Genomic DNA, 12,329 nt, shown 5'->3' with positions numbered 1-12,329 from the left:
TGCAAACTGACCGTGATTCAGTTCAATCGTAGACGGCATCCGAAGCAGACGCGAAATCGCCCAACGTCCAAACCAACCATGTGGCAGTTCATAAGGTCACGAATATTAACGGTGATAATCTTCATAGGTGCTGCTCATGGGTAGGAACAAACGTGCTGGAAGTGCTGTGCCAATCGATTGAGTTGAGAGTAATTTGTACACTACGAAACGAAATATACTTTTTCTAGGCTACTGGTTGTGGGTCCGAAATTTATCCGGGCCAACCAGGAATACACTCTGGTGATCAGCAACTTTAACTCACAGCTAAGCAAAGTGGACCTGCTGTTAAAACTGGAAGGCGAAACTGATAATGGTTTAAGCGTTCTGAACGTTACCAAGATGGTTGACGTGCGACGTAATATGAACCGAATGATCAACTTCAATGTATGAAGAGTGAGCGATATTAGTTTCTAAGGCTTACAACTAAAACATTCGATCCTTTGCAGATGCCTGAGGATCTGACGGCTGGAAACTACAAAATAACTATCGATGGACAGCGTGGCTTCAGCTTTCACAAGGAGGCAGAGCTGGTGTATCTCAGCAAATCGATATCGGGGCTAATACAGGTCGATAAGCCCGTATTTAAACCTGGGGATACGGTGAACTTCCGTGTGATCGTGCTGGACACGGAGCTGAAGCCGCCAGCGAGGGTCAAGTCGGTTTATGTAACTATACGAGATCCTCAGCGCAATGTGATTCGCAAATGGTCCACGGCAAAGCTGTATGCCGGTGTGTTCGAGAGCGATCTGCAGATAGCGCCTACTCCAATGCTCGGGGTCTGGAATATCTCGGTGGAGGTGGAAGGAGAAGAGCTTGTGTCAAAGACGTTTGAGGTGAAGGAGTACGTGTTGTCAACGTTCGACGTGCAGGTCATGCCATCGGTGATTCCACTGGAAGAGCATCAAGCTGTGAATCTTACAATCGAAGCGAACTATCACTTTGGTAAGCCAGTGCAAGGAGTGGCCAAGGTGGAGCTGTACCTAGACGACGATAAGCTAAATCAGAAAAAAGAGCTGACTGTGTACGGAAAGGGCCAGGTAGAGTTGCGCTTTGACAATTTTGCAATGGATGCGGATCAGCAGGATGTACGAGTGAAGGTGTCGTTCATCGAGCAGTACACAAGTAAGAATCATGTTCGAAATACCGTTGCTTACAGTGATTAAATAAGAAATATCTCTTCATAGATCGTACGGTGGTCAAACAGTCACAAATCACGGTATATAGGTATGCGTACCGAGTAGAGTTGATAAAAGAGAGTCCACAGTTTCGTCCGGGACTCCCGTTCAAATGTGCGCTGCAGTTTACACACCATGATGGAACACCGGCTAAAGGCATTACCGGGAAGGTAGAGGTATCCGATGTAGGATTCGAAACGACAACAACGAGTGATAACGATGGATTGATTAAGCTCGAGCTGCAACCAAGTGAGGGTACTGAACAACTCGGTATTAACGTAAGTATCTAGAATGGTTATTTAATGGTTGACAAAGCATCTTAAAGGGTCAGTTCTTTTGCAGTTCAATGCTGTTGATGGATTCTTTTTTTATGAAGATGTGAATAAGGTAGAAACGGTTACGGATGCGTATATTAAACTGGAGCTGAAATCACCGTGAGTAATAACTCGCTACAAAGTGAAACTGGCAGTGTGATGTATAACATAACATATCGTTCTAGCATCAAACGGAACAAATTGATGCGCTTCATGGTGACGTGCACGGAGCGCATGACATTCTTCGTGTACTATGTCATGTCAAAGGGCAATATCATCGATGCAGGCTTCATGCGACCCAACAAGCAAACAAAGTACCTGTTGCAGCTAAACGCAACAGAAAAGATGATTCCGAAGGCGAAAATTCTCATCGCTACCGTAGCGGGCCGCACGGTAGTGTACGACTACGCAGACCTCGATTTCCAAGAGCTTCGCAATAATGTAAGCATTTGTTTGTCGTGTTGTTTAACGTAACACTTATTCATGTTGTGTGGAAACAGTTTGATTTAAGCATTGACGAGCAAGAGATCAAACCGGGACGACAAATCGAGCTGAGCATGTCTGGACGCCCAGGAGCGTACGTTGGGCTGGCCGCGTATGACAAAGCCTTGCTGCTGTTCAACAAGAACCACGACCTGTTCTGGGAGGACATTGGGCAGGTGTTTGATGGGTTCCATGCAATCAATGAGAACGAGTTTGACATATTCCACGTATGTATGATGCGAAAATCGAGCAAGAGATATCAGAAAACAATTATCAAAAACGAGACGCGTAATTACTTTTGCAGAGCTTGGGTCTGTTCGCCAGGACATTGGACGATATCTTGTTCGACAGTGCAAATGAAAAGACGGGGCGTAATGCACTGCAGTCAGGCAAGCCGATCGGCAAGCTGGTGTCGTATCGGACGAACTTCCAGGAATCGTGGTTGTGGAAAAATGTTTCCATCGGACGATCGGGAAGTCGCAAGTTGATCGAGGTAGTACCGGACACGACCACCTCCTGGTATCTGACGGGCTTCTCGATCGATCCCGTGTACGGGTTGGGTATCATCAAGAAGCCAATCCAGTTCACAACAGTCCAGCCGTTCTACATCGTAGAGAATCTACCATATTCAATCAAACGAGGCGAAGCGGTCGTGTTGCAGTTTACGCTGTTCAACAACCTTGGAGCGGAGTATATAGCCGATGTGACGCTGTACAATGTGGCCAACCAGACCGAGTTCGTCGGACGTCCAGATACGGGTGAGTAAGGTTTGTATCAATAAGATTACATAAAAAAAAACATTTATTTTCCAGATCTCAGCTATACCAAATCGGTTAGCGTTCCTCCGAAGGTTGGTGTTCCGATCTCTTTTCTCATAAAGGCCCGCAAGCTCGGCGAGATGGCGGTACGTGTGAAGGCTTCGATAATGCTGGGACACGAAACAGATGCATTGGAAAAGGTGATAAGGGTGATGCCAGAAAGTTTGGCGCAACCAAAAATGGATACAAGCTTTTTCTGCTTCGACGATTACAAAAATCAAACGTTCCCTTTCAACTTGGACATCAACAAGAAGGCCGATAATGGATCGAAAAAGATTGAATTTAGACTAAACCGTAAGTTAAAGGTGTACAAACTAGTGAAAGGAGTTTTTGAGAGTTTTTTATTCTATTACCTGATCATTTCTGCAGCCAACTTGCTGACCATGGTCATCAAGAACCTGGACAATCTACTCGCCGTTCCGACGGGATGTGGTGAGCAGAATATGGTCAAATTTGTTCCCAACATTTTGGTGCTGGATTATCTGTATGCCACCGGATCGAAGGAACAGCATCTAATCGACAAAGCTACGAATTTGTTGCGTCAGGGATATCAGAACCAGATGCGTTACCGCCAGACAGATGGTTCGTTTGGTGTGTGGGAGAAAAGTGGCAGCAGCGTGTTTCTCACCGCGTTCGTTGCCACATCGATGCAAACTGCATCGAAATACATGAACGATATTGATGCAGCAATGGTAGAGAAGGCATTGGATTGGTTGGCCTCGAAGCAGCACAGCTCGGGGCGGTTTGACGAGACCGGTAAAGTGTGGCACAAAGATATGCAAGGAGGGTTGCGCAATGGTGTGGCCCTCACATCGTATGTGTTGACGGCATTGCTGGAGAATGACATCGCCAAAGTGAAGCACGCGGTGGTAATCCAAAACGGAATGAACTATCTGAGCAATCAACTTGCATTCATTAACAATGCATACGACCTATCGATAGCAACCTACGCGATGATGCTGAACGGACACACCATGAAGAAAGAGGCACTCGATAAGCTGATTGATATGTCTTTCATTGATGCTGATAAAAACGAACGGTTCTGGAACACAACGAATCCAATAGAAACCACCGCATATGCTCTGCTGTCGTTTGTGATGGCAGAGAAGTATTTGGACGGTATACCGGTTATGAATTGGTTGGTGAATCAACGGTACGTTACCGGAAGCTTTCCACGCACGCAAGACACGTTTGTGGGCCTTAAAGCGCTGACCAAATTGGCGGAAAAGATATCTCCGTCCCGAAACGACTACACCGTTCAACTGAAGTATAAGAAGAGCACAAAGTACTTCAACATCAACTCGGAGCAAATTGATGTCCAAAATTTCTTGGAAATACCGGAGGACACGAAAAAGCTTGAGATCAATGTAGGAGGTATTGGGTTTGGATTGCTGGAGGTCATTTATCAATTTGATTTAAATCTCGTCAACTTTGAGCATCGATTCAAACTAGACCTGGAGAAACAGAACACAGGCTCTGACTACGAGCTGAGACTGAGGGTCTGTGCCAACTACATCCCCGAGCTGACCGACAGTCAATCGAACATGGCACTAATCGAGGTGACCTTACCGAGCGGTTACGTGGTCGATCGCAATCCAATCAGCGAGCAGACGACGGTGAATCCGATACAGGTAAGCATATTTGAATGCTGTAAATGGAGGATACTTGGAGGCACCATTTAATTGCTTGGAATTTTATTCGCAGAACATGGAAATTCGTTACGGTGGCACTTCAGTCGTTCTGTACTACTACAATATGGGCACCGAGCGAAACTGTTTTACCGTGACTGCGTACAGACGCTTTAAGGTAGCATTGAAGCGTCCAGCGTATGTTGTTGTGTACGATTATTATAATACAAGTGAGTAGTAGTCAAAGATTAGCTATGGAATTGCACAGGGTATGTGACACTCATTGCTTTTTTTTAATTATTTACAGATTTGAACGCCATCAAAGTGTACGAAGTGGACAAGCAGAATGTGTGCGAAATCTGCGAGGAAGAAGACTGTCCCGCAGAGTGCAAGAAATAGAGACTGAACGGTGAAAGAGAAAATGTGGCAAAGATGTCGTCAGAGGCAGCTTAAAACGCAGATAAATGCAAGAGTTGAAATAGTTCTTGCAAGAGTGAACATGTTAAATAAAACACTTCCAAACGAAGCAAGAACCAATTATTTCACGATTTGCTTTCAAGTTAATAACTGATCTTTGCAAGAGTTCATACATTGTTCTTAAAGAAAAATGTGGCAATTTTCGGCAACGGCGATGCTTGTCAAATGTTGGGCTTACTAGAAGATGACCAGCATTGGGACGGAACCATGGGTGAAGTTAATTGGTTCTCATTTCTTAAGCAAATAATAAATCTATTTGTTATTATTTTAACAACTTGGTTCCGATCAGAAGCTGCAGCATTGCGGAAAAAGTATACACGTTGGAGGTAAGTTGTACTGCATAAAAATTAATTAAAAACAATATACCTTCTTGAAGACAAAGTGATACCAATATCTGGCAAAAATGAACATTTTAATCTTCCAAAACCAAAACACGATTTTCAAAATACGTTACAGACAGATTATATACGGGAAACCAACTATAATGTTGTCGAACTAAAATATCTTCTTAATAACGATCAGGAAAAAGCATACCAAACTATATTCTAGTATGAATGATGAAAATTAAACTGGCGGAGATATTTTTCTTAGGTGCCTAAGATCAACTTTTAAAGGAACGTAAGCTTATGTATGGGTTGAATGTACCATGGACTCATAAACAATCACTAGAAGCTCTCAGTGCTACACTCAAATATCTTTGAGGCAAAGATATATAGATGGGAGTGCTTTAGAACTTCTTTGCGTAGATCTTCGCCAAACTTTACCAGTTAGTCTTAGATCAACACAAGCTGACGAAAGAAATACATGCATAAAGACATCATGGGTATGGAAGCTTGTTGAACCTATTTATTTATAGCAAAATATAAGAGTAAAAACAGATACTTGAAGCTCTAAAATATTCGTTGATAAATATTTGCCAATCGGTGCGGGAAAATTACATCTAGATGCATCTGGTAGCAGGCTAGTGTTGTAAAACACCAAAATATCTATTGTTGTGCGAGTTGCGCATTGGGTTTGCTGCTTGGGCAAACTGACATATGTCACAGGGATTGGGTTGTTGCTTGGGTTTGCATATTTTTTGTGACAGTAGATTTCAGAGTGCGACACGCACACATTGAAGGTATAATAAATGTACTTTAGTCTTGCATGCGACATCAACGAAGAAAGATCGTCTTGTCCGTGAGGGCTCCCGATTTATGGTGAAAGAAAACCTACTACCCCACCCCCTCAAGTTACAGTCCACCGCTAGAGACACAACATTGTGGTCCTACGGAACCGGATAAAGTTACCCAGTGTTGTGATAAGTGGTTTGTCTTTCTCGCGTAAAGTCGGTACAAAGGAACATCCGAGACCGGGTGTTAAGGGCTCTAGACGCCCTACAGTGACGTGACTTTTGGTGCGTTACTACTGACAAACAGATCGAACAGTATCCGTAAACGCGAGTGTTTTCGGTCAGTGCTGTTCGACGGAAGCTGCCTGAGGGCATTCCAGACAACAAGAAGGGAAAAGTGTTCTTTTCAGGAAAAGTGTTTGGCTTGGGTTTTAGCGGTTGCAAATGGCGTGCCGGTGCAAGTGAATGTGTGTTAGTGCGTTCAGCTTGATATCGGTTCGTGTGCAATTGCGCAGCGGCGCCAGCGAATGTACGTGTACGTGTATGCGCGTGTGTGTGTGACAGCTTAGCTTGGCGCGGATTCTTGTGCAAAGGCTCGATACGACGTTGATGGTGTGTGTGCATGTGTGACGAACGATGCCATCACCATTTACTCGATCGAAAAAGCTAAAACGAACACCAGTTAAGCGTGGGACGACATCACCGAAACCAACATCATCACAACAACAGCTAGTAGAAGACAATTCCGACGAAATGGAGGCACAGCTGAAAGTGTTGGAGAAGCAACGGGAAGCAGTGTGTGGAAAGCTTAGTCGTGTGTGTGCAGCTTTGTGTGACAGTGCAGAGCAGCCTAACCTCAACGTAAAAAACGTGCGCTTCCTTCAACTCCAGGAAAAGGCTTTAGAAAACATCTATAGTGAGTGCAACGAAATACAGAACAAAATCTACGAGTTAACGCCGCACGATGACCAAGACAAAGAGCAGAATGACAAATACATCGAATTTGAGACACGTTTCAATGACGTTTCGTTGAAACTGACCGCGTGTTTCGATGCCGTAACGAAAGTTGAAGTAGCCGTTCCACCTGCTCCCCCACTGACCCAGCAGCAGGCTCAGCCCTACCTCCCTCCGTTGCAAGTGCCCCTACCGACCTTTGATGGGTCATACGAAAAGTAGTATTCGTTCAAGGCGATGTTCACCACGGTGATGAACCGATACCAGCAAGAAGAACCGGCCCTGAAGCTTTTTCATTTGCGAAACTGCCTTGTCGGAAAGGCGGCTGGTATCATCGACGATGAGCTGGTAAACAACAACGACTACGAAGCTGCCTGGAAGGTTCTCACTCAGCGGTATGAAGACAAAAGAGTGGTTGTGGATAAGCACATTGAAAACCTTTTCAGCTTACCCAAGATCAACCAGGACAATGCTTCGAGCCTTCGTAAAGTGATTGACACCTGCACTAAAAACGTTGAGGCGTTGAAGAATCAGAACCTTCCGGTAGGTGGTCTCGGTGAGCAAATGTTGGTCAACCTTATAGCTGGTAAGTTAGACAAGAAGTTGCGAGTGGCTTGGGAGACGAAACAAAGGAAGAACTTACTTTCTTCCTACGCCGCTATGATGGAGTTTTTGGAGGAGCAGTGTCGAATTTCTGAGAAGCTCGATACCAGCGTGAAAACATCGACGGAAGGTACAAAGCCGAAAACAGTGGCAAGGAGCCTGGTAGTGAGTGAACCTAAACCGTTAGCGAAGTGTCCAGTATGCAGTGCTGCTCATGAACTCCGAGTTTGTGAACTTTTCAGGGCTAAAGGTGTTAAGGAAAGGTTCGAGATTGCAAAACGGTGCGGTGTTTGCTTCAATTGTCTCTCCAAAGGCCATCAATTGCGAGCATGTTTATCCAGTTCTTGCCGTCGTTGCGGTAAGAAACATCATAGCTTACTCCATGAAGATTCCCCAAGTCAGGTTGCAACTAACGTAGCTCAAACGACATCTAGTGAATCAGTGATAGAAGAATCCCAAACAGCCAACGTACAAGCTGAAACACCGACAACCCTGTGCGCGAGTGACGTGGAACCGGAGAAGCAGACCGTCCTTTCGACTGCCATTGTTTTAGTGGATGGTTTGTGCGATTCTCCCTACCCTTGTAGAGTGGTATTAGACTCTGCTTCGCAGATGAACTTCGTCACCGAGCGATTTGCAAACCTTCTCTCCCTTAAGACAAAACCCGCTGACGTCACGGTCAGTGGTCTGAACGGCAATAGAACTCGTCTTTGCCGTAAACTGCGCACGACGATCAGGTCTCGTGCCAGTGACTTTACAGCTGAGTTAGACTTCCTAGTGACACCACGAATCACTGGGGAACTTCCGACGAAGTCTTTCGACATATCACAGTGGCCCATCTCGAGCGAACAGGTGCTGGCCGACCCTACCTTCAACAGAAGAGGACCTGTCGATATGCTGTTTGGCGCTGGAAGTTTTTGGAACCTGATGCTTGACGGCCGATGTGAACTCGGCCCGAACCGACCTACGCTGCGATACACAAAGCTGGGTTGGATCGCTGGAGGTGTGATCGCGAGCGACACGACGGTCGTTGCGCGTACACTTTGCCAAACTGCTGACGATGAGCCGCTCATCGAACTGCTGAGGAACTTCTACAAGGTAGAATCCTGCGACGAGCTCAGCCCTTCCCCGAAGGCGGATGACGAAGTGTGCCTGGAACACTTCCGGCGCACACACGAGCGAACTGAGGAGGGACGGTATGTAGTACGATATCCGTTCAACGAACGTAAACGCGAGCTTGGCGGCTCGCGAGACACAGCGCTGCGACGTTTTCTGGTTTTGGAGCGAAAACTTGACAAGCAGCCGGACTTAAAGGAGCAATATTCGCGGTTCATCCGAGAATATGAGGATCTCGGACACATGCGCGAGATTGTGGAAACACCCAATGACGACCCAGGATCGGTGTTTTATCTACCGCACCACTGCGTGCTGCGGCCTACGAGCACGACAACCAAGCTGCGAGTCGTGTTTGATGGATCAGCGAAGACGTCAACCGGCGTCTCGATCAACGACGTTTTGTTGACTGGACCGACGGTTCAGAACGATCTTACTGCAATTTTGCTTCGTTTCAGAGGATTTCAGTACGTCTTCACACTCGACATTCCGAAGATGTTTCGTCAAGTGGTGGTCCATCCGGATGACACAAGGTACCAGCGAATCTTTTGGAGGTACAATCGGAACGACCCACTTACGGTGCGAGAGCTGCTGACAGTTACGTATGGCTTGGGACCTTCCCCGTTTCAAGCAACCATGGCTCTGAAGCAAGCTGCAGAAGATCATCACGATGAGTTCCCAAGGGCCGCAGAGGTGGTCAATAGGGAGACATACATGGATGATATCCTGACTGGTGCCGATACCCTTGCTGAGGCTTGCCAACTACAGCGAGATGTGACTGGACTACTAGCGAAAGCCTGCTTCAGCGCTCACAAGTGGTGCGCCAACCATTCAGATATCGTTTTTGGTGTAGCTGAAGAACATCGAGGAGACACTTTCGAGGTTACGGACGACACCTCGAAGACCATCGTTAAGACACTGGGCGTGACATGGAACCCGTTGGAGGACTGGTTCTCGGTGTCCGTTCCTGACTTTGACAACCCAGAAGGAATGACTCGAAGGAAACTTCTGAGTCAACTGGCCAAAATCTTCGACCCACTTGGATTCTTTGGCCCAGTAATCACCTACGCGAAGCTGATCTTGCGAGAAGTAGGTGAACTACAAATCGATTGGGACGACTCCATCCCAACCGAAATCGACGAGAAGTGGCGAAACTTTCGGACCGAGATGACATCACTGAGGGAAATCCGAGTTCCGAGATGGATTTCCTGGAAGGATGTGTTCCAGCTGAGACTACAAGGGTTCGCTGACGCATCCGACCAAGCCTACGGTGCCTGCTTGTACGTGCAGGGCACTTTCACCGACAAGGAGTCCAAGATGCAGCTTGTTTGCAGCAAGTCTCGGATCCTACCGAAAAAACGAAGTCCGAAGGAGAAGGCCATCACGACCCCTCGAGCCGAACTGTTAGCGGCACTGTTACTGGCTCGAATGGTCGTGAAGTTCCTGAACGCTACGGAGCTTAAGTTTGAATCAGTACATCTTTGGAGCGACTCCAAAATCGTCTTGGCTTGGGTCAAGAAAACGCCAGAACTACTGCAGACATACGTATCAAATCGGGTAAGCGAGATCCAGCAGCTTAGCCAATCCTTCCACTGGCATTACATTTGCACACATGACAACCCGGCCGATTTGATTTCACGTGGAGTTACACCGAGGAAATTAATAGGTTCAACTATTTGGTGGCGGCCCCGACCAACACAGCACCTCATGAAGGATGAGGACGAAGTGGAAATTCCGGATAATGAGCTGCCGGAAATGCGAGCTGGAGTGGCTTTAGCCATGACTGTTCCGATCGAACGTTTTCCGATCTTTGACAGGTTGAGCAGTTACACACAGATTGTAAGGAGTATGGCCTACTTGGTGCAACTAGCTAGGTTCATCAAGTCACGCAAAAGGGAGGTGGTAAAGGGCCGACTGACAGCGAAGGAAGTGCGTACAGCGACGCTCCTAATAGTACGACTGGTTCAACGCGAGACTTTCCAGCCCGAAATCATCGCACTTATGGACGGTGCGAATACAAAACATCGACTTAATGGACTACAAGCGTTTTTGGATCCTGACGATGGGATCATACGAGTTGGAGGCAGGATCAAGCGAGCCTTCATACCTTACGACAGTCGACATCAGATGCTGTTGCCGGCTAAGCATCCAATCACTGAAGCTCTCGTTCGCGAACTACACATCGACAACCTACACATCGGGCAAAGAGGTTTGCTTGCAGTTGTACGTCAACGGTACTGGCCACTGAATGCGAAGAATACTATTCGAAAGGTGATACGGAAGTGCATCGTGTGTTTCAAGGCAAACCCGTTGAAGACGACGCAACTGATGGGTGACCTACCGTCGTATCGCGTCCAGCCAGCCCCCGTCTTTTCGAATACCGGTGTGGACTACGCCGGTCCCTTCTGGATAAAATCAACGACTTCTCGCAAACCGCAAATCACCAAGGCGTACGTGTGCTTGTTTGTGTGTTTGCAGACTCGGGTGGTTCACTTGGAATTGGTTTCAGACTTGACGACTGACGCATTTCTAGCGAGTTTGAGACGGTTCATCAGTCGACGTGGATGCCCAAAAACGATACGCTCTGACAACGCGACTAATTTTGTCGGAGCTAAAACCGAACTACATGAACTTTGGTGTATGTTCCAGAACGATTGCGCTACGAAAAAGATCACCAACTATTGCGTCGACAAGGGTATTGACTGGTCGTTCATACCACCACGAAGCCCACACTTTGGTGGCATTTGGGAGGCTGGTGTGAAGCAGGTCAAATACCACCTAAAACGTATTGTTGGCGATAGGAAGCTGTCTTACGAGGAGCTTTACACGACATTGACCCAGATGGAAGCGGTACTAAACTCTCGTCCCTTGGTACCGAGTTCAGATGACCCATCCGACTACACTGCGATCACGCCTGCACATTTCCTGATCGGACGTGAGATGCAGACGGTTCCTGAACCTGACTACTCTACCTTGAAGGAAAATCATCTCTCACGATGGCAGTTAGTGCAGTCCATGCTGCAACACTTCTGGAAACGATGGACCGCCGAGTATTTGCCGGAGCTGCAGAATCGATCGAAATGGCTGAAGCGGAAGGTGATTAAAGTAGGATCACTTGTGCTACTAGCTGACCAGAATGCGCCACTACTGCAGTGGCCACTTGCCAGAATCGTTGCCGCACACCCTGGAGACGATGGTACAATTCGTGTCGTTACCGTTAAGACGGCGAATGGAGCGGAATTCAAGCGTGCGGTAACTGAGGTCTGTTTTCTACCGTTAGACGAGGATGAAAATTGAAATAACATTTCAACGCCGGGGAGGATGTTGTGCGAGTTGCGCATTGCGTTTGCTGCTTGGGCAAACTGACATATGTCACAGGGATTGGGTTGTTGCTTGGGTTTGCATATTTTTTGTGACAGTAGAATTCAGAGTGCGACACGCACACATTGAAGGTATAATAAATGTACTTTAGTCTTGCATGCGACATCTTGCTTGTCCGTGAGGGCTCCCGATTTATGGTGAAAGAAAACCTACTACCCCACCCCCTCAAGTTACAGTCCACCGCTAGAGACACAACATCTATAGTATATTGAAAGAAAGGGGTTACACTTAAG

The 12,329-nt window shown here is 46.8% G+C and overlaps 2 protein-coding genes across 2 annotated transcripts; both read left to right on the top strand.

The window, feature by feature from the left end:
* Positions 1–5,024, top strand: LOC120955516 (CD109 antigen). Its single transcript, XM_040376453.2, has 12 exons — positions 1–140; positions 228–423; positions 486–1,161; positions 1,224–1,492; positions 1,557–1,648; positions 1,714–1,969; positions 2,029–2,238; positions 2,316–2,769; positions 2,824–3,123; positions 3,199–4,460; positions 4,534–4,687; positions 4,765–5,024. Exons 1-12 carry the CDS (start codon positions 79–81, stop codon positions 4,854–4,856), a joined length of 4,023 nt encoding a protein of 1,340 aa, XP_040232387.2. The 5' UTR covers positions 1–78; the 3' UTR covers positions 4,857–5,024.
* Positions 5,025–7,236: 2,212 nt separating this feature from the next.
* On the top strand, positions 7,237–12,012 carry LOC120956287 (uncharacterized). Its single transcript, XM_040377670.2, has 2 exons — positions 7,237–7,585; positions 8,021–12,012. Exons 1-2 carry the CDS (start codon positions 7,237–7,239, stop codon positions 12,010–12,012), a joined length of 4,341 nt encoding a protein of 1,446 aa, XP_040233604.2.
* Positions 12,013–12,329: the final 317 nt, after the last annotated feature.

This window comes from Anopheles coluzzii, chromosome 3 (assembly GCF_943734685.1).
Source record: "Anopheles coluzzii chromosome 3, AcolN3, whole genome shotgun sequence".
NCBI lineage: Eukaryota > Metazoa > Arthropoda > Insecta > Diptera > Culicidae > Anopheles > Anopheles coluzzii.
Note: the sequence above shows the minus strand (reverse complement) of the source record. Positions and strands in the feature narration are given on the sequence as shown.

Coding starts and splice junctions, on each gene's coding strand:
- LOC120955516 (XM_040376453.2), top strand. CDS start 79: ATGTGGCAGTTCATAAGGTCACGAATATTAACGGTGATAATCTTCATA. Junction 2,770..2,823: donor CGTCGGACGTCCAGATACGG/GTGAGTAAGGTT, acceptor TTTATTTTCCAG/ATCTCAGCTATACCAAATCG. Junction 4,688..4,764: donor GTACGATTATTATAATACAA/GTGAGTAGTAGT, acceptor AATTATTTACAG/ATTTGAACGCCATCAAAGTG.
- LOC120956287 (XM_040377670.2), top strand. CDS start 7,237: ATGTTCACCACGGTGATGAACCGATACCAGCAAGAAGAACCGGCCCTG. Junction 7,586..8,020: donor GTTGGTCAACCTTATAGCTG/GTAAGTTAGACA, acceptor CAACTAACGTAG/CTCAAACGACATCTAGTGAA.